The sequence below is a fragment of the Petaurus breviceps genome, unplaced genomic scaffold, assembly GCF_028583685.1.
Source record: "Petaurus breviceps papuanus isolate PSGF00001 unplaced genomic scaffold, PetGlider_PUasm1.0 100, whole genome shotgun sequence".
Classification (NCBI taxonomy): Eukaryota; Metazoa; Chordata; class Mammalia; order Diprotodontia; family Petauridae; genus Petaurus; species Petaurus breviceps.
Window position 1 is genome coordinate 7,353,509 of NW_027185573.1, and position 19,233 is coordinate 7,372,741.

General features: G+C 40.9%; 1 protein-coding gene across 2 annotated transcripts in view; it reads left to right on the top strand.

Moving 5' to 3' along the window:
- The window catches only part of LOC138170670 (adhesion G-protein coupled receptor D1-like), a 476,753-nt gene extending 460,229 nt beyond the window's left edge, over positions 1-16,524 (top strand). For both annotated transcript variants that reach the window (XM_069100393.1, XM_069100969.1), the window contains 4 exons: positions 434-560; positions 4,613-4,654; positions 10,356-10,448; positions 12,808-16,524. In XM_069100393.1, coding sequence (XP_068956494.1) covers positions 434-560; positions 4,613-4,654; positions 10,356-10,448; positions 12,808-12,903 — 358 coding nt within the window. In that variant the 3' untranslated portion in view covers positions 12,904-16,524. The remainder of the gene's footprint in view (positions 1-433; positions 561-4,612; positions 4,655-10,355; positions 10,449-12,807) is intronic.
- The last annotated feature ends 2,709 nt before the right edge of the window (positions 16,525-19,233 follow it).

Here is a 19,233-nt window from a genome sequence, read left to right on the forward strand (position 1 = left end):
TTCCTTCCTTCCTTCCTTCCTTCCTTCCTTCCTTCCTTCCTTCCTTCTTTCCCTCCTTCCCTCTTTTCTTCCCTTATTTCTTCCCTCATTCCTCCTTCCTTTTTCCCCTCCTTCCTTCTTATTTGTTGACACTTTTTTGTTGATTTACATTATCCTCAGTTCCTACCCCCCTTCATTTAAAGAAAAAGATAAATAAAATAACCCATCAAATTCAATGGACATGTGACAATGTATGCATCGCTCTATACCCATAGTCCCTCACCTCTCTCTCAGGAGGAGAGAAGTGTATTTCTCTGGAACCTTGGCTCTTTCCATGATTCTGTGATACTAATAAACAACATTTCCATTGATGGCTAACCCTGCCTCCATGAAAGCTTTTCTGCCCGCCTGCCAGTTCCATTATGATGTGCCTATAGCCCATTTCATCTTTCAGGCTGACGGCCAAAGCAGTAGCAGTCCTCCTGCCCATCCTGGGGAGTTCCTGGATTTTTGGTGTGCTTGCTGTGAATAATCATGCCATCGTGTTCCAGTACATGTTTGCGGTGTTTAACTCTTTACAAGTAAGTAAATACATGGGGTTCAGCAGGCAGTCAGGCTTCTGGCTATCTCAGGAGACAGGGTCTGGAAAGTATTTCTGTCCTCATTTGAGTTAACCTGACCTTTTGTTCCTCTTTATACATCCCAGGATCCTGTCAGCTATACAAGAGTTCCCTTTTGGTCCCCCTTTCCCCAAGATGCCAAAAGACTTAGAATTTCCCTGGAGAGATGGCCAGCAAAACAGACATATACATACTGCCTCAAATCCAGGGCTCTGGGGAGTGAGTGGAACCACTTCAGGGTCTGATATCTAGTAAAAAATAAAATTCACGGAGTGGAGAAATAACATGTTTAATCCTCAGCCACGGTTATTACAAGCTTCTCTGCGTGGGCAAGGGGATGGGATAGCTCCAGATATTACTGAACTGTAAAGTTCCCTTCACTTCCCCACCCATGTACTGAGCCTGGGTGCCTGGTCACCCACAGTGCCTTGAAAAATCAGTTGAAAGCCCATTCCTGTCCTTTTTCTCTTTGCATGCTCTCTGTCTCATGACTCAGGATGTCCTGAATGGTGGTTTTAGAGCTCTATTTTGTGCTGTTAGAAGCAAATAATGAAAGAGGCCCTTGAGACCATGTCCCTATGCAGGTTAAATGCATAGACAGAATGTTAAATAGATTAAGAGGTGATGGTTAAAACCACCTATGTTGGCACTAAATGGTGCTTGTTATTCTTTTTGAATGACTATAGAATATACTTACTACATGCATATTCATGTATGCATATGTACACACAGACACCCACCACCTTGTTTTATAAACTTTCTTCAATACTCCAAAGGACCAGAGATAGCAATAAGGTAGACTCTCCCTATGAAGCTGCAGTTGCAACTCTCCAATGCCTATCCATCCCGTATGAATCTTATTCATGTCTTCCTTTAAATATACCACAAGGGGCGAACAAACATCCTTGGGGAGAGGGGTGCCTTGCCTTCTCCTGACCTCCAGATGTTCCTAGTGAAGGACACAAGCTGCCCAGCAGTCATCCTTGGTTCTCATTACACGGCTGAATTGGCCCCACTTTTCGCAGATATGATGCATTATGTATATACATATATATATATATATATATATATAATTTTGTTGTTGTTTAGTAAATTAGTCATATCCAAAAACTCTTCATGACTCTATTTGGGGTTTTCTTGGCAAAGATACTGGAGTTTGTCCTTCTGTAGTTCATTTTACAGATGAGGAAACTGAGGCTTAAATTAACTGAGAGTTAATTTACTTGCCAGGATCACACAGCTAGTAAGTGTCTGAGGCCAGATTTGAACTCAAGTAATCCTAACTATTCATCGTCACATGTAATACATCTGACAATCGTGTCACACTCCTTACTTTTCAAAGCACTTTTATATTTATGATTATTTCAAGCATTTTCTTTGCAACCCTAGGACTGAGTACAGTGCTGCGTGCACAGTAGGTGCACTGCTGCATTGAGCAGGTGTTAAATAAAGGCTTTTGGTTGGCTTGTTAATGGTTATGAACTCACCCGAGTTTTACAACTACTCACTAAAGTGAGTAGGTTTGGGTGGGAGTTATTATCCTTATTTCAGTTATGAGAAAATAAAGTCAGTGCCACAAAATAAGTTAGCGGATCAAGGACTAGAATGTAGATCTCATTAGCCCTAAGTCACTGGGTTTTCCATTGTGCCAACCTGCTTTCCCTGTGTGCTTCTTATACACACAATTGGGCTGTGTAGCTATGTCTGGAGGTTCATAATTGTGATGCATTGTCCTCTCTGCTGAGTGACCCCATGGAGTGAAAGGAGAAGGAAGGAAAGCTTATCCAATAGCTCTCTCCTGCTCCCAAGGCCATGTTCCATTTAGAGATGATAATCTAGTTGTTCTTGATGCTAAGGAGATATATTGGATTTGCAGCCAAAGGACCTGGATTCAAATCCTGCTTATACCACTTAGAACCTGTGTGACTTTGGACAAGTTATTTTTATATCTTTGGACTTTGGCTGCCTCATCTGCGTGTGACACAATATATAAGATCCAGGGGGTTTTATCCTCTGCCTTCATAGGCAGCTAAGTGGCATAATGGATACGATGCTGGATTTGAAAGTTAGGAAGAGTTGAGTTCAAATCTTGCTTCAGACACTTACTAGCTTTGTGACCCTGGGCAAGTCACTTCACCTGTTTGCCTCCATTTCCTAATCTATAAAATAGGGGTGTTAATAATAGCACCTACCTCTTAGAACTGTTGTAAGGATCAAATGAAATAATGTATGGAAAGTACTCTTGGCATTATATAAGTGTGATGATGATGATGATGATGATGATGATGATGCCAATTCCCTTCCTCACTGGTGAATTTCCAGAAAGCAGCCAAGGGTACTCCTCAGCGTACTTGCCAGTATTACTATTTCCTCCATATCATTGCTATAAATAACTAGCACCATAGTATGGTTCAGAGTTTAGACAACTAAGATCAAATATTTTTTTTTACAAAAGGTAGATTTGTTGAGAAGATAGAGCTAGAACAGAAGTACAAAAATTTGCCCCCATCACATAGGGGCACATTCTCCCCTACACCACCTGTCTCTGGGGATTGGGGACTTAATGTCCATTTGGCTCTTACAAACACTAATCCCTCACCCCCTAAGTTGGCTTTCAAATGTAGAGTGGCAGAAGGATAAAGCTGTTTTCCTGTTTGAGGACCCTGGCTTCTTGGATACAGGGTCATTCCACTGCTGGACAGGACCTGATTACTCATCTGGGCTGTGCTAGGGGGGCAGCTAGGTGACTCAGTGGAGAGATCACTGGACTGGGATTCAGAAAGACCAAAGTTCAAATCCAGCATCGGATACTTACTAATTGTGTAACTACGGGCAATTCATTTAACCCTGCTTGCCTCAGTTTGCTCATTTGCAAAATGAGCTGGAAAAGGAAGTGGCAAACCACTCTAGTATCCTTGCCAAGAGAACTCCATATGGGGTCATTGGGAGTCAGACATGACTGAAATGAATGAATGACAACAGTGGACCAGGTTGGCTTGTCTACAAAATCCTAGCAAAGACTGCAGCTTACAGATATCACTATAGCTACCTTTCAAAGTTCACAAGGACTCAGCTTAATCTATTACATTTACCATATTCTTTCACATCATGTACTTACAAGCTTCATATCAGAGGAAATAGGCATCTGGAAGTAGGATTCTTCTATGTCACTTACTGTTATGTCTTTCAGTCACAGCAGAATCATGAGCTTTTGACCTTATGCCAGGTTTGAGTGAGAGCAGGTCTGTGGCTCCTCCCCAATCAGAGAGACCCAGAGCACCTTGTTCATAACCAGGGAAGGAAAAAGGATTGCATCTATTTGCCCTCCCTTGCCCCTTTAGAAGTCAATCAGTCAACAAGCATTTATTTAGCACCTATTATGTACTAGGCACTGGGCTAAGCATTGAAGATACAAAGAAAGGTCAGACAAATATTTCTGATCTAATGAGAATCTTTTTTTGCATGCAAAAGTTAGACAGTCAGTAGATGGGAAATGGTTATCTACTACTTGCCTATACTCTGAATTTGAGAGCAGGACCCCTTCACTCCATGTCATCAGGAACTTCCAAACATAGGCTCCTCATTGGCCAGTCGCCCATGGCATTGCCAAATAAGGGGCTTGGACCAGATGTCCTCCTAAACCTCTTCCAGCTTGGAATCCATCATCCTATGCTGAGCTCCAAGGCTGGAAATCCAAGATTGAACATAGCCTGCTGCCCTTTGGAAAACAATATTGGTCATTGGAGCAAAGCTGTTGGCTTGGAAATGACCTCAGACTTAGTTCACTTGACAGATGAGGAAACAGGTCCAGAGAAATGACATGATTTGCCCAGTCTCCCACAGGTAGGAAGGGAGAGAGCTTGTACTCAAGCTCATGTCCTCTGACTCCAGATCCTCCTGCCTTTTCCCCTGGACCATGAATTGGAGAGGGTTCTATATTTTAGAGACTCATTTTACTGAAATATGTAAATGGCTGCTAACTTTGTATTCTCCTCTCCCTTTTTTCTCCCCAGGGATTTTTCATCTTTCTTTTTCACTGTCTGCTGAATTCTGAGGTGAGTCTGAGCTTCCCATGGGTGGTAATAAGCTGGTTTTTATTGCAGCACAGAACTTGGAGAAGCTAAAACGATGCCCTACTTGGAGTTGGCCATGACTTTTTTGTCTCTAGACTTCTGAATCCTCTTTGGTGCCTGAGAAGAGCTGGGCTGGAGGACGGTTGGGTTTTTTTTTTTTTTTATCTCTGTTGCTTAGCGATGCTTTCCTGGGCTGTTTACCTGATCACTGAACCAAGACCAGGAAAAAGAAGAGGAAGGGAAGGAAATAATCTAGGCTGAAAATACCCACTGTGGATTCCACCCATTGCTATACATGCAGCTTAATGCTACAGATATTTATTAGGCACCTACTGCATATAGTGCTCTGTTGGGTCTGATACAGAGCTGAGCTAACACACAGTTCCTTTGCTCAGGTAGGCTAATCTAGTAGAAATCAATGAGGATAGCTAAAACTGATAATATTACATGATAGACACCTTGGAGAGAGGCAAGGTATTGTTCTTTGTGATACCTACCTATGGAAGTTCATCACTGACTAGGTGATGAGGGAAGGCTTCCTGGAGGAGGTGGCATTTGAATTTTATTTTAAAGTGTCTCTAGGAATTCAACCCATGAAGTGGGGAATGAAGGGCAGATTAAGCAGAGGGAACTATGGGAGAAAATGCATGGAGGAATGACCAGTTATAGATTGTTGTAGGGGCCTTTCTTAAGGGTTATCTTAGTTATCTCTACTTCTTCCACATCATTTTAGAGATGAGAATGTTGAAGCCAGAGAGGTTAAGTCATTTGCTTAATATTACACAGGCAATAAAGAAAAACTTATTCAACTTAATAAAATGTTGACTGTATGACTGAGAGAACCACCCAGAGCACCAAGGAGTGAAGTGATAAACTTGGCACACATTAGGTGCTTAACAAATATTGATTGATTGATTGAAGTGACCTATCCAAATTCACATAGTGTCAGATGGGGTGGTTCATAAATTACTTTTGATTATTTATTGTCCCTGTCGTAAAAATGGAGGATCCTAGACTTGAGAGGGTAAGTGACTTACCCAGGGACATTCAGCTTCTATGCATGTCAGATATAGCATTTTATTCTCTAGGTTTCATTTTACTATGCTTTGTATAATAATAATAGTAATACTAATAATCAATAGTACTGTTGACAATAATCAACAGTATTTATATAGCACTTTAAGGTCTGCAAAGCTTTTTACAGATAATATCTCATTTGATTCCCACAACAATCCTGAGAAGTAGGTGCTATTATTATCCCTATTTTATAGATGAGGAAATAGGGACAAACAAAGGTTTAGTGATTTACCCAGGGTCACACAGCTGATGAGAGTCTGAGGTTGGATTTGAACTCAAGTCTCACTCACTTCAAGTCCTACGGTCTATCCACTGTTTCTCATTGCTGGAATCATAACCGTCTACATGACTGTTCTTTTGCCCCCTCCCTATCGTTCCCCTTCAGATGGTTAGTAAGCCCCTTGAAGTCTGTTGCTTTTCCTGAACACTGAACACAGGGCCTGACACATGACAGGTGGTTAAGAAATGTTTGTTGAACCCAATCAACTTGAATGGAATTAGTTTGCCTAGCTTCTGGCAGAAAGCTCTCCAGCTTCAGGCTGAATCTCTGAGAGAGCCCCTTCCTGCTTCCCCAAGAGCCCACCTGTTGATCTGCTGTGAAATGACAGCTCCTAACTCCTGGTTTTCCAAATAAACTTGTAATGACATCTCAAGGGGGCAGGTTAATGACTGTGTCCCCAAATGGAGAATATTACAGGAGATTTTACTGTTTTTTGAAGAACTGGCTTCCAAGGGCCCGTGGGCAACATTAACAGCACCTGAATATTTCAGCTACTTACATAAACTCGAAAAGAAGAATTATCTTTGATAAAAATCTTCAAGAGGATTCCTCATATGACTATCTCAGTGTGGTTTTTCATTTCTTTTCTTTTTTCTTCTTCTTAAAACAAATAAAGAAAAATATTGGCCACTTTGCCCAGTGAATAAAGAGGCCCTTGGTCCCCCAGGGTAAAGTTTTTTGGGATGGTGTTTCACTTGCAGCTAGAGGGGAAATGTTTTATGGGGGATTTTTCTGTTGTCATTTCTGTTAGTTGTACTGCACATTGCTAACATGACCTTTCTTAAAAAGGCCTCTCTTAAAGAGATCTTAATGGTCATCTGACCAAGAGACCTGAATATATGATGCAGCTGTGTACTATTGAGGACAGAGAGCATTGAACTCTGAAGCAGGAAGATCTCATTTCAAATCCTGCCTCAGACACTTACTGGTTGCATGACTCTGGCCATTATTATTTTTATACATATGACTTTGAGATCTAATTGTCCAGACTTAACCTCTCTCTGACCAGCAGTCCCACACCCATAACTGCCAATTAGACATATTTAGTTGGACTTCTAAAACATGATGCCTCTTTTAAAGTAGCCTTAAACTCAGTGTTCCCAGAACTAAATTCATTTTTTCCCCATGTCCCAAAATAAACAACACTCTCTCCTTTTTCCTAACTTGCCTGTTTTTGTCAAGGGTACCATCATTCTCTCCATCACCCAGGCTGGCCACCTAAGTGTCATCCTCAACTCCTCACTCTCTCTCACAGCCCCTCCATCAGTCATCAAGTTCTGTCTCTACATTTATTACATCTCACCCCCTTATCTCCTCTGACAATGCCACTATTCTACTGAAGGCCCTTATCATCTCATGTGTGAACTATTACACTAGCTGCTTGTGGGTTTCCCTGCCTCAAATCTCTCCCCAATCCAATCCATCCTCCATTCTCCTGTCAAACTGATCTTCCGGAAATGCAAGTCAGAGCCTATCATTTTGTCCCCTTCCCCCCATTCAACAAGCTCCCGTGGCTCTTGATTACCTTCAGCATCAAATATAATATTTTCTGTGTGACTTATAAGGCTCTTCATATTCTGGCCTCTTCCTTGCTTTCCAGGCATCTTACTCACTTCCTCCGCAGACTCCATAATCCATTGACACCGGCCTTCTTGCTGGTCCTGTCATCTCATGACTCCAAGGAGTTTTCTCTGGGCTGTCCCCCCCCCCCATGCCTGGCTCTTGCTCCCTCCTCGTCTCTCCCTCCTGACTTCTCTGGTTTCCTTCACCTCTCGGCCACAATCCCACCTTTTATAAGAAGCCTTTCCCAATTGCCATCCATCTTAGTGTTTTTCCTTTGAGATTGTCTCCAGTATATCTTTGTATGTCTTGTCTACACATCACTGTTTGCATATTGTCTCCCCAGTTAGATGGTGAACTCCTTCAGAGCAGGAACTGCTTACTGGGGACAGTACTTTGCAGCAGTGTCCTGAGGACCTGATGAAATAACCCACATAAAATGCTTTGCAAAATCCTAAATTGCTATAGAAATTTTGGCTAGTTGACCTGCCCAAAGCCCTATAGGAAGCAAGTGGAAGAGCCAGGATTTGAATTCAGGTCCTGTGCCTTTCCAAGATCAAGAGCTATGTCTAAATATCACCCACAGATAGTTACTTGCTGTGTGACCCTTTGGGCACATCACTGAAGCTCAGCCTCAATTTCCTCACCTGTGAACTGAGGGGGTTGGACTAGATGACCTGTAAGGTCTGTTGTGCTTCTAGAACTTTGATTCTATCACCCTGTTTGCCCACTTTTGCATGATTTTTCCCTCCTAAAATGTAGCATGCAGAAATGAACACTACCATAGAAGGATAATAAAACCACCAACTGATCTCAAAGCATGGCTCAGAGTTGGAGATCTTTGTGACTGTTTTCTGGTCATATTTTCTACTCTGTAGGGGCAGGTAAAGGACAAAGGAGAATTTAGGACTGAAGGAAGTCCTAGGAGAAAATGAACACGGGTAGAAAAAGCCACAAGGAAGGCTTGTATAACTAGAAATCATAGCTAGAGAGACAAAGGGGCAGAAATGAGACAGCATTGGCCTGGGAGTTATTAGAATCCTGGGATCAGAGTCTTCTTCTAGCTTTGACTAGGTAGAATCAAAGGGTATGTTATTTAATTTCTCTGAGCTTCTGTTTTCTTATCCATAAAACGGGATAATAATAGCTGCAGTGCTTGTGTCTATGACAGGGCTATTGCAAGGTTCAGGTGAGAGATAGATGGGATATGTGATATGCAAGGTGTAGTCAAGGAACAGTGGAAACAAACTGGACTGCATTCAGTGTGTGGCTTTAAGCATTCATTTCTCTGGGCTTCCAGTTCTTCTATTGTATAAACCTTAAAATGTAATGCCAGCATCACAATTATTATGATTCTCACCATCTAGGTTCTTAGCAATGCATACCTATTTGAGAGGACAAGTTAGCATCAGAGTGGGATACAGACCTTCCCGAAGGAACTCAGTAGCCAAAGCTACTGAGTCTCCAAGAGGCAGTTCAGCTGTGACCCTCCTTACTCCAGTTTCAATCCGTATTTGGGGCTCATTCAGTCTTGACTTTTCTGTATTATCTATAGTGCTTAACAAATTTTGCCTTGTAGCATGTTTTTCCTATGTTATGTATATATATGTACATATATATTATATGTGTGTGTATATCAGAAATACACATGTAGATATAGATATAGACATAGATATAGAAGTAGATATAGACATAGACATAGACAGACATAGACGTAGACATATAGATACCTTATCTCCACTACAATATTGTAAGGTCCTTGATGCCACAAATGATATTATATATATATATGTAAATGTATATAGCTTTGTACCCTTCATAACACCCAGAATAGTAGTAGATACTCAGTAAATATTTTCTAAAAGTAATGAATTAATAAAATGCGTGAATGAAGAAAAATGTATAGTAAATAAATGAAAGATGGAGTAAATGATTGGATTGAATTATTAAATAGATAAATGAATAAATGACTGAATGAGTTAAATGGATAGATTCATGAAGTTAATAGATGAAAGGACTGTGGAATTGATGGACTAAATGAATAAATAAATACGTAAGTGAAGACAGTTTGGAAATACAGAGGATGGAGTTTGGATTTGAGTCAGGAAGACCTGCATTCAAATCTAGTATCAGACTTTTGCTGACTGTGTGATTCTAGGCAAGTTACTTAACCTCTCCTTTGCTTTCCTCAGTTTCCTTATCTATAATATAGGATATTAAAAACATTTCCATCTCAGGATTATTGTTAAGGACAAAGTAAGGTAATATTTGTAAAGTACTTAGCACAGTACCTGGTACATAGTAGGTGCTTAATAGATTATTATTTAGGCAAAAGTGGGTGAGCGGGTAATTCTATAAATGAATGGATGGATGTCAATGTATGGAAGTCAATGAATGGAGCATGTAAATAAATGGATAAATGAATGGATGAATAAAGATGGAAAAATGGAATAAGAGATTGAAAAGATTAACAAATAGAATGAAAAGCGAACGAAAAAAATGAATTGATGGATAACTTATTGAATGAATGAATGATATTGTGAATGGATGAGTGAAAGAATACTTGAGTTATTACTTGAAGACTTGTACAATGCTTCAAATATTGAATGGGGATATTTTACTTATCATTCCTAAATACTCAATGCTACTTAACATTTGGTTTTCTGTGCCCCCCAAGTCCTAGGGATTCATTGGACTACTTGACATGACATCTGAGTTTGGCTCTGAAATAATATCTAATTAATTCATATCCTCTCCTCTTCACAGGTGAGAGCTGCCTTTAAGCATAAAACCAAGGTCTGGTCCCTCACCAGCAGCTCTATTCGGAACATCAATGTGAAGCCCTTCAACTCCGACATTGTGAGTCCCACATGATGCTTGGGGTGTAATCAGCCCCCTGCCAGTCAGTGCTTCCTCAAAAGTCTGAGGCAATTTCCAGATGAGTGGATAGCCCCCCCCCCACCCCCCAGAGGAAGTCCTGTCACAAGATGAGGCAAAGATTCATAGATGAGGGAGCTTTCTTTGCTCTAGGTAGTTAAGGCTTCTTAGGGAATAGACTGAGCAGTGTTTCTCAAATTGGGACTGAGTCGTGACCCTTGACCCAAGCTTTGGGTGGATCTGTGACCTGAAGGTGAATGCTGAGCTGATGCTCATTAACATTCCTCTTCACTTTTAATAATACTTGAAGTTTTATAGGAGGAGCCATAGTGGATAGGGTGTTGGTCCTGAAGTCAGGCAAACCTGAGTTCAAATCTGGCCTCAGATACTTCCTAGCTATGTGACCCTGGGCAAGTCATTTAACCCTGTTTGCCTCAGTTTCCTCATCTGTAAAATGAGCTGGAGAAGGAAATGGCAAACCACTCCAGTATTTTTGCCAAGAAAGTCTCAAATGGGGTCACTGATGACTGAATGTACAATGACAATAAGGTTTATAAAGAAAAATGCTTTTCATAAATGAATTCCTTTGACACTCACTTTAATCCTGGGAAGTAGGTGTTTTTACTGTGTCCATTTTCTAGCTAAGGAAACTGAGAGTCAGAAAGTATAAGTGATTTGCTAAGTAGGAAGAGGGAACAAACATTTATATACCACTTTCTATGCCACAGGCACAGTGCTAAGTGCTTTTACAAATACCTCATTTGATCCTCAAACAACCCTGGGCCTTGGTACTCCCCCCACCAAGAAGAAATGCATTAATGAAAGTTGGGTTCCACTGCTGCCTTAATATGGCTTTCTTGTTATCAAGACTATGTCCACTGAATCCAAATTGACATCATTTATTAAATACCTTGTCAGATGAAAATTTAATTTTCTGGCTCATGCCTTGGAGGATCAGAGATCAGCAGTACCTATACAGAATCACTGAATCTTAGTGTTGGGCAGACCCAAATCTCTAACAAATGCAGGAATTCCCTCCATAACTTCAAAGATGTCATAGAAAGAACACTTGAAATTACAAGACTCAGAAGACCTGGGTTTGAGTACTAGCACACTATGGAGGCATTTTCTCTGTCTGGGTCTCAGTTTCCTCACCTGTAAAATAGGAGGTGTAACTAGATATGTTTTGAGGTTTATTTCAGTTCTAACATTTTGTAGTTCTTCCTCTTGGATCCCTAGCCTTCTACAGAGACTAGGAGCTCACCATCCCCCAATCCAGTCCATTCCATTATTGGACAGCTCTGACTGTTAAGAAACCCTTTCTTATATTGAACCAATTAAAAAAAATATCAGTGACTTGGAGAAAAGCAGAAATGATATGCTTATCAAATTAGCTAGCATGTTGTATGATAGAGTAAGGATGTGAAGACATTTCGTTTAGAATATTGAAATGACTAACAAGATAGGGACTTAAAGATAAATTTAAAACCTTACGTTAAGAAATTCCCCTTTATAAGTATAAAAATTGAGGAGGTTTGGCTAAATAGTTTTCATGAGAATGATCTGGGAGTTTTAGAGGACCACAAATTCAATAGGAGTCATACAGCAAACAAAAAGCTAATGCAATTCCAGACTTCATTAGGAGAGGCATAGTGTCTGTGACTATGGAAATGATGGTTTTTCTTTAATGTGCCCTGGATGGACTACATCTGAAATATTATGCTTTTACTAAATCCAATCAATGTATGTCCACTTGAGGGCTAGGATAATGAGAGGACTTGAGAACATACTATATAAGCATCTTTTGAAGAAACTGGGCATGAGAATGGCGTAGAGAAGAAGTTAGGGCGCGTGATAGTCACCTTCAAATTAAAGACCTGTCATGTGTGAGTGATTAACTATGTTCTGCTTGACCCAAAAGGGAAGACCCAGGAGCAAAGGGGGAAAATCCTTGGTGCGAGGAAGAAAAAACAAATAAAAACTTTCTAACAGTTGGAATTAAGGAAAAGTGGAATGTGCTATTTGAGAAGGCAAAAGGTCATCCTTCACTAGAGTCATTCAAGGAAAAGCTGGCTGACCACTAATTGGGCATATTGCAAAGGAAATAGGTTCTCATTCAGTTAGAGGTTGGATTAAATGGTCTCTGAGTTGCCTGCTAACTGAAATTTGGTGAAGTCATCCTTCCTGTAATTTCTCCCTGTGGCTCCTGGCTCTGTTCTTCAGTGTCAGGAGAAAATTTCCCTCTCTTCTTCCCCATAATAGTCCTTCAATCACTTGAGAAACATGCTTACGTCACACCCATGTCTTTTCTCCTTACTCTCCCTACCCCTTTGGTTTGCAGATGAATGGAACCCGGCCGGGAACAACTCCCACTAAACTCAATACTTGGGACAAGAGTAGCAACTCAGCTAACCGGATCGACTTGTCAGCCGTGTGACCCAGGGTCAGCTTCGCTTCACCCTGAAAAGCCTGTGCCACGTCTTTGGGGCTCAGCCCCCACCAGAGCCCCATCCCAATATTCTCACAGATATTGTTAGTAGGATCCCTTCTCCTCATCACTGCCTGGGGAATGGAAACTGGCTGCCTTGCTTGTCGGGTACCTGGTCATCTTCTTACGTTCACTCCCTTGTGTTTAATGGAACCCACCCCTTGGCCATTCGCAGAGTAACTCTTGCCCTGGCATACACTGGATAGCTTGCTCAGCGATGAGAAGATATAAGGAAAGAAAAAAGAACACCCAAACCCCCCACAGTGCTGCTGTCTGAAGAACAGAGCTGCATGGCTACCATGAACACAGGCCTCCTGAAGGACATGCTGCAGCTTAAGACAGAAAAGAGGGAAGAGGAAATGCTTCCTGTGGAGAGTCGGAAGTCAAAGACTTCTTGATTCTTTCTGCATTCTCTGTTTGCACCTGAGGAGTCCAGTTAACCCAGGGATGAATACACAGAAGACCAAAGGAAAGGAAATCCATCTGAATGCCCCCAGGACTCTGTGCTAAGAAGAGAGAGTGAGCTCCGTTCAGCCTTTCATGCTGTATTGGAGATGCAAGCCAAGGAAACTAAGACTGTTGTCATGTTATCAAGAAATGCTGGGGTTCACACAATGCATGGAGTAGCTGTCCATCTTTAGGCAGATGAGAGGTGCACAGGAGCCACAATCTATGTGGGATATCATACACACACAACGTCTACGCACTCACCGCCAACGGCGTTTACATAAACTTGCTTATCCTCATCTTACCCTCCAACCTGTGCAAAATTAAAGCTTGCTTCAGAATTCAGAAGGATGGTTCCGGCTTTGATGACACCCACTATATTTTCCTGATAGCTTTTCCTTCTTACAAGGTCTGCCTAGAGGTTCTGCCTTATCAGAATCTTCCAGTCCTAGCTTCCTTTATCCAAGAGAATAGGTGCTCCTTGAGGGCAGGAATCACTCTTGTTATCTATTTCTCAGTGCCTTGCTGGAAGTAGGAGCTGAATTAATGTAGGTTGAATCTCAGGGCTTATGAGTGGCAGGTGTTGTCAGGATAATGTTGCCCAATTCTAAAATAACCCAAATGCAAATAACAAGGGAGATAAGATCACAGCAAAACCCGTGGGTAGCCTCCATAGTTTGTCTTCATAGATGCCTTCGGAGTCCTTGGAAATTCATGTCGACTTCTACCTGTGTTCTAAAGGGAAAGCACTTGAGGCAAAAGAAACAGAATAGTTTTTATTCTAGCATTTTCCAGTAACTTCTGCCACCAACTATGTCCCTGCCATGAAGTTTTACTAAACGTATTCTGACATTGCTATTTCCAAAGTGTATTTCCCACCTAGCACCACCAGGGGTGTCTCTCACCCATTATCATGAACAGAGCTTTCTAAGTTACCATTCAATGTCATAGATGGGTATTGAACTTGGAGTCAGCAGAGCTCTGGGTTCAGATTCTGCTTCTCACACTTACTAGTTGTATGTCCATGGCAAGTCACTTTCCAGACCTTTTGTTTCCTAATTCAGATATGAGGACAGAATGGAAATACTAGCTGCGTTCAGCACATGATAGAAAGACTTCCAGACTCAGAATAAGGGAGGCCTGGATTTGAATCCCACCTCTGAGTCTTACTATTTGTGTGATTCTGGACAAGTCACATGATCCACCCCAGACTCAGTTTCCTCATCTATAGAATGGGAATAGCTACACCAGCAGTGTTTGCCTATAAGGATCAAATGAGTTAATGGATGTAAAGTGCCTTGCAAACCTGCTAACCTTAAGGGGCTATTTGAATGTCAGCTACCATCATGATCAGCATCAATGTCTCCCTCTCACTTAGTAGTGAATCCACGATAGGTCAAGTCTTTGATACTGTTCTTCCATTTGACCAATAGGACTAGAGAAGGGGGAAGGAGGTAGAGTATGTGATGTGAACGTGGCTGCATCTTCTGCTGTGAATGTCAGTGGGTTGGCTTTGGCTCAATCCTTTTGGAAATGGCAATAATTGTTACAATGATGTCTAAGGGATGGGTCCTTATGGAAAATAAGGGCTTTATAAAATAAGTGTGATCCATTGGGAAGTGTGCAAACCAAATACCAGAGAATCATACTGTGATGACGGAGCTCCAGATGTTTATGAAACGTATGGGCAAGATATTTAAACCTATTTTTGATACTAGAAGAAGATTTTTTTTCAAACTGTGACCATGGATGGATAGAGATTACAGCCCATTCCCTTTTCCTCTCTTTCTGTATGACAAGACAAGTGATGGATGCTAGGGGTGAAATGAATGAGTCCAGTTAAGTAAGTTATTAACAGTTGTAGACTGTGTTTTTGTTTTTGCATGCTTGGCTCTTTCGCGTTGGTTGTACTGCATAAGATATAGAGCAGACCCTTCAGTAATACAGCCATAACCTGTTCCATAAACTTGAAGGATGCGCCATTCTGTTGGTGCAGTTCACTCCCCCCACTGACTCAAATCACAACCTTATTGTAACTTATTTTTGAGTGTTGCTATGATTTTTTAAAGAAATCATCACTTTAGGGTCAAGCTTGAGGGTCAAACACCCCATTGTTTCAATGAATCTCTCTTCCCATCCATATGAACCTTCATCCTTTCAATTAGGAGAATTGAAATCCATCCATGCCTGGCCTTCTTGTACAACTCTTCTCCACGATCTCCAAAAAATCAACTGACTGTAGGGAATCATATGCTAAGGGCCTTCTTCCCCGTGCCATTGCTTGGATACCAATGGAGTGCCCATACTTTTCAGCAGCCATACTCTACTCTTGCAATCACAACTAAGGAAAAGCAATTAGACAAATGTTAGCCTATAATTAAGGGTCAACTCTTGTTCTTTCCAGGGATGGATAGTGTTTGTCTTAATGCAGTTCCCTAATGCATACTCAATAAATGATGAAGATAGGATTTAATATACTTTTCAATGTGACAGATGAATTAAAAGGAGGGGCATGGTGTTCCCTGTGTATGCTAAATTGTTGCCATATTTTCTCAAGGTCTCTTCCAAACTTTATTTTCCCTCATTTTGTGATTCAATGAAATAGATTTTTCTACAGTCTATCCCATGTTTTTCCCCCTCTATAACTTGAGATTGGAATGGCTTATAAAGAAATAGTGTATCCTCATTATGTGTGTGAGTGAACCTAGAAGTTAGAACACTGTATTATGACTTTGGAAGTTGGAGTTTTTGCTTTAGTTTCTGATTAACCAAAAGATAGTAAGGATGTGATCTTGCCTCTGCTTGATTCTCTTTCTTTGGTCTAAGACTTATCTCCTGTTCTCACTGAGTCTGGCTGATTTACCCAGAGAGAAACAATCAGTTCAGATTTTCTAAACCTTTCTGTCTTAAGAAATAAAAATAGTGCAATGTATTTATGGGCTTGTATATTTCAGCTTCTGCTATATTTCATCAGTGAAACATAATTTGGCCAAAGATGAAAATGTAATCGAAGGAATTGTGACTTTGTAATAGATTACATCACATAAGTGGTAATAAATGCCAGTAAGGAATAAAATTATGCTTTTTTTTTTCAAAATAAAAATAAGTCTTCATTTCCTGTTAGTAATTTGTAATCTTTTTTTTCCTAGTCAAACTTGAGAACTATAAATCTCTTCAGAAATCATAAGACTAGTGACTGAATGACCAAATGCAAGCATTGATTAGTATGTAAGGTAAGCAGCTAGGTGGCTTAGTGGATAGCGCTGGGCCTGGAGTCAAGAAGACCTGAGTTCAAATCTGACCTCAAACATTAGCTGTGTGGCCTTGGGCAAGTCACTTAATCCTGTTGGCCTCAGTTTCATCATCTGTAAAACGACTTGGAGAAGGAAATGTCAAACCACTCCAATATCTGTCTTTGCCAAATAGGGTCTGGAGGAGTTGGACACAACTGAAAATGACTGAACAACAAAAGGGTCAGTCATTGCCCTCGCTGAGCCTAGTTCCTCATTGCAAAGTGAACTGGAAGAGGAAATGGCAAACCACTCCAGTATCTTTGCCAAGAAAGCCTCATGGATAGTACTGTCACTATGGTTCAGGAGGTCATATGAGGAGTTGAACACAACTCAATGATTGGAAAAAAAATGTGTGAGGTACTGTTCTAAGCTCCAGGGCTACAAACACAAAAGACACCACCTGCCTTCAGGGAGCTTACTTTGAAACAGGAGGAAGACAACATGTATAGAGAGGCAAAATAATGTAGCAACTGTGGCATTAGCACTGCAGTCAGCAAGAACTAGGTTCAAATCCTACATCATCTACTTAATGGTCGGGAGACCCTGGGAAAGCCATTATCTTCCCGCAGCTGCTTCTTCATCTGTAAAATGATGGGGTTGGATTTGCTAGCAGTTAACATCCCTTCCAGCTATGAATCAATTATTCTATAACTAGAAATGTTGAGCCATTGTGAGTCACAGGACAGCCTATTGTTACCTTCCAATGGGAGTATTGATTCGATTAGTATTTCTAGATAGAGAGGTGGAGAAAAGGTGGGGTGGGGATGTAGAGAGAATCTATGTAGTGGCAGATGGCAAGAGGTCTGGGGTAGGAAAAGGAATAAGCTTTTCTATGGTACTGACTATGCCCCAGGCACTGCTAAGCACTTTACAAATATTATCTCATTTTATTCTCACAACCACTTTGTGAGGTAGGTGCTGTTTTAATTCCCATTTTACAGATGGGGAAACTGAGGCAGACAGAGGTTAAGCAACTCACCGAGGGTTGTAGAGCTCATAAGTGTTTGAGACTGAGTTTGAACTGAAACCTTCTTGGTTCCAGGCCCAGTGCTCTTTATGCTACACTACCAGCTGCCTCTAAGTAGGGTGGATGTGAACCATGATCTGGGACTATGGGCTAGGCAATTGAAAGTCATGTCCATGTCCATGATCTTTAAGGTTATTTTTATTAAGGGCTGACCGATGCTTGTTCTGCTCAACCTCTGAAGCCCTTTGAGAAGTAAAAGGGGGAAATTTGCAAAGAGGCAGATTGGGCTTAAGATCATTCATTCAAAAAGTTTCTATCCATTAACATTATCAAGACCACGACACAGTGGAAAGAACACTGGTTTTGGAAATAGATGATCTGGGTTTGAATCCTGTCATTTACTACTTGGGTGACCTTTGGCAAGGTTGTCCTCTTCTCTGGGCCTCAGTTTCCTCAACTGTAAAATGAAAGAGATTTGACCAGACGACCTCAAAGGACCTTTCCCACTCTAAATCTATGCTCATAAATAGACATACACATTATGACTATATGGAGTGGAGTGGGCTATCCTGGGAGGAAGTGGGTTTCCTCTTCACAGAAGTCTTCAAACCAAAGCTGGTTGACCTCTTGCTGATTATATCGTAGAAGGAATTCTTCAGACAATGGTTAGACTAGATGGCCCCTGAATCCCTTTCAATTTTTACATATTGTGATACTAAAGTTGATGTCTCCAAGATTGTCAGGACTTATGGACAAATCCAATGACCTATCCTCATACTCTTTGCTTCTAAGCAGCACTCAGCACTGTTGACTATCCCCTTTTTCTAGATCCCTTCTCTTACTTAGGTATCTGGGACATTGCTTGTTTTCATGTCTAAGCAGACATTGGGTATATTTAATGTGTTATATTTAGGTATACATATATAACATATATAGTATGTGTGCATGTATGTGCATGTGTGTGATAGAAATATAAATGTGTTTTATTTGATGTATTATGTATAGTATATATGATACCACACATACACAGACACACTCACACATACACATATACTATATTATAGATGAAATATCACAGAATCATGGAATTTTAGATTCAGAAGAAAAATCAGTGAACATGTTATCCAATGGATGCCCCCAAATGACTATAACACACCCAATTAGTAATTCTTCAGCCTCTGCTCAAGTATGGGTGGGGATGGGAAGATCACTACTTTCTGATGCAGACCATTCCACTGGGATAGCTCTAACTGTTAGGATGTTTGTCCTGACATCACGCTCAAATTTGCCTCTTTAAAGTTTCCGCATATTCTTCCTTGTTCCTGGCTTCTGGCATCAAGAAGGACAAATCTCCTTCTTCCATATGGTAACCCTTCAAAGACAAATTTATATTTGATCAAGATGACACAAATGTCCTTGTGTTCCCACTAAGTGTCAGGCAAAATTAAATCATGTTCCTTTCCTTCCCTCCCTTCATTTTCTCCATCACTTTCTTCAGTCAAGACAATCAACAAAACAATATATCAAACACTAATTTGCAGCATTTGCTGCCCTTGATGTCTCCAAGCTTCT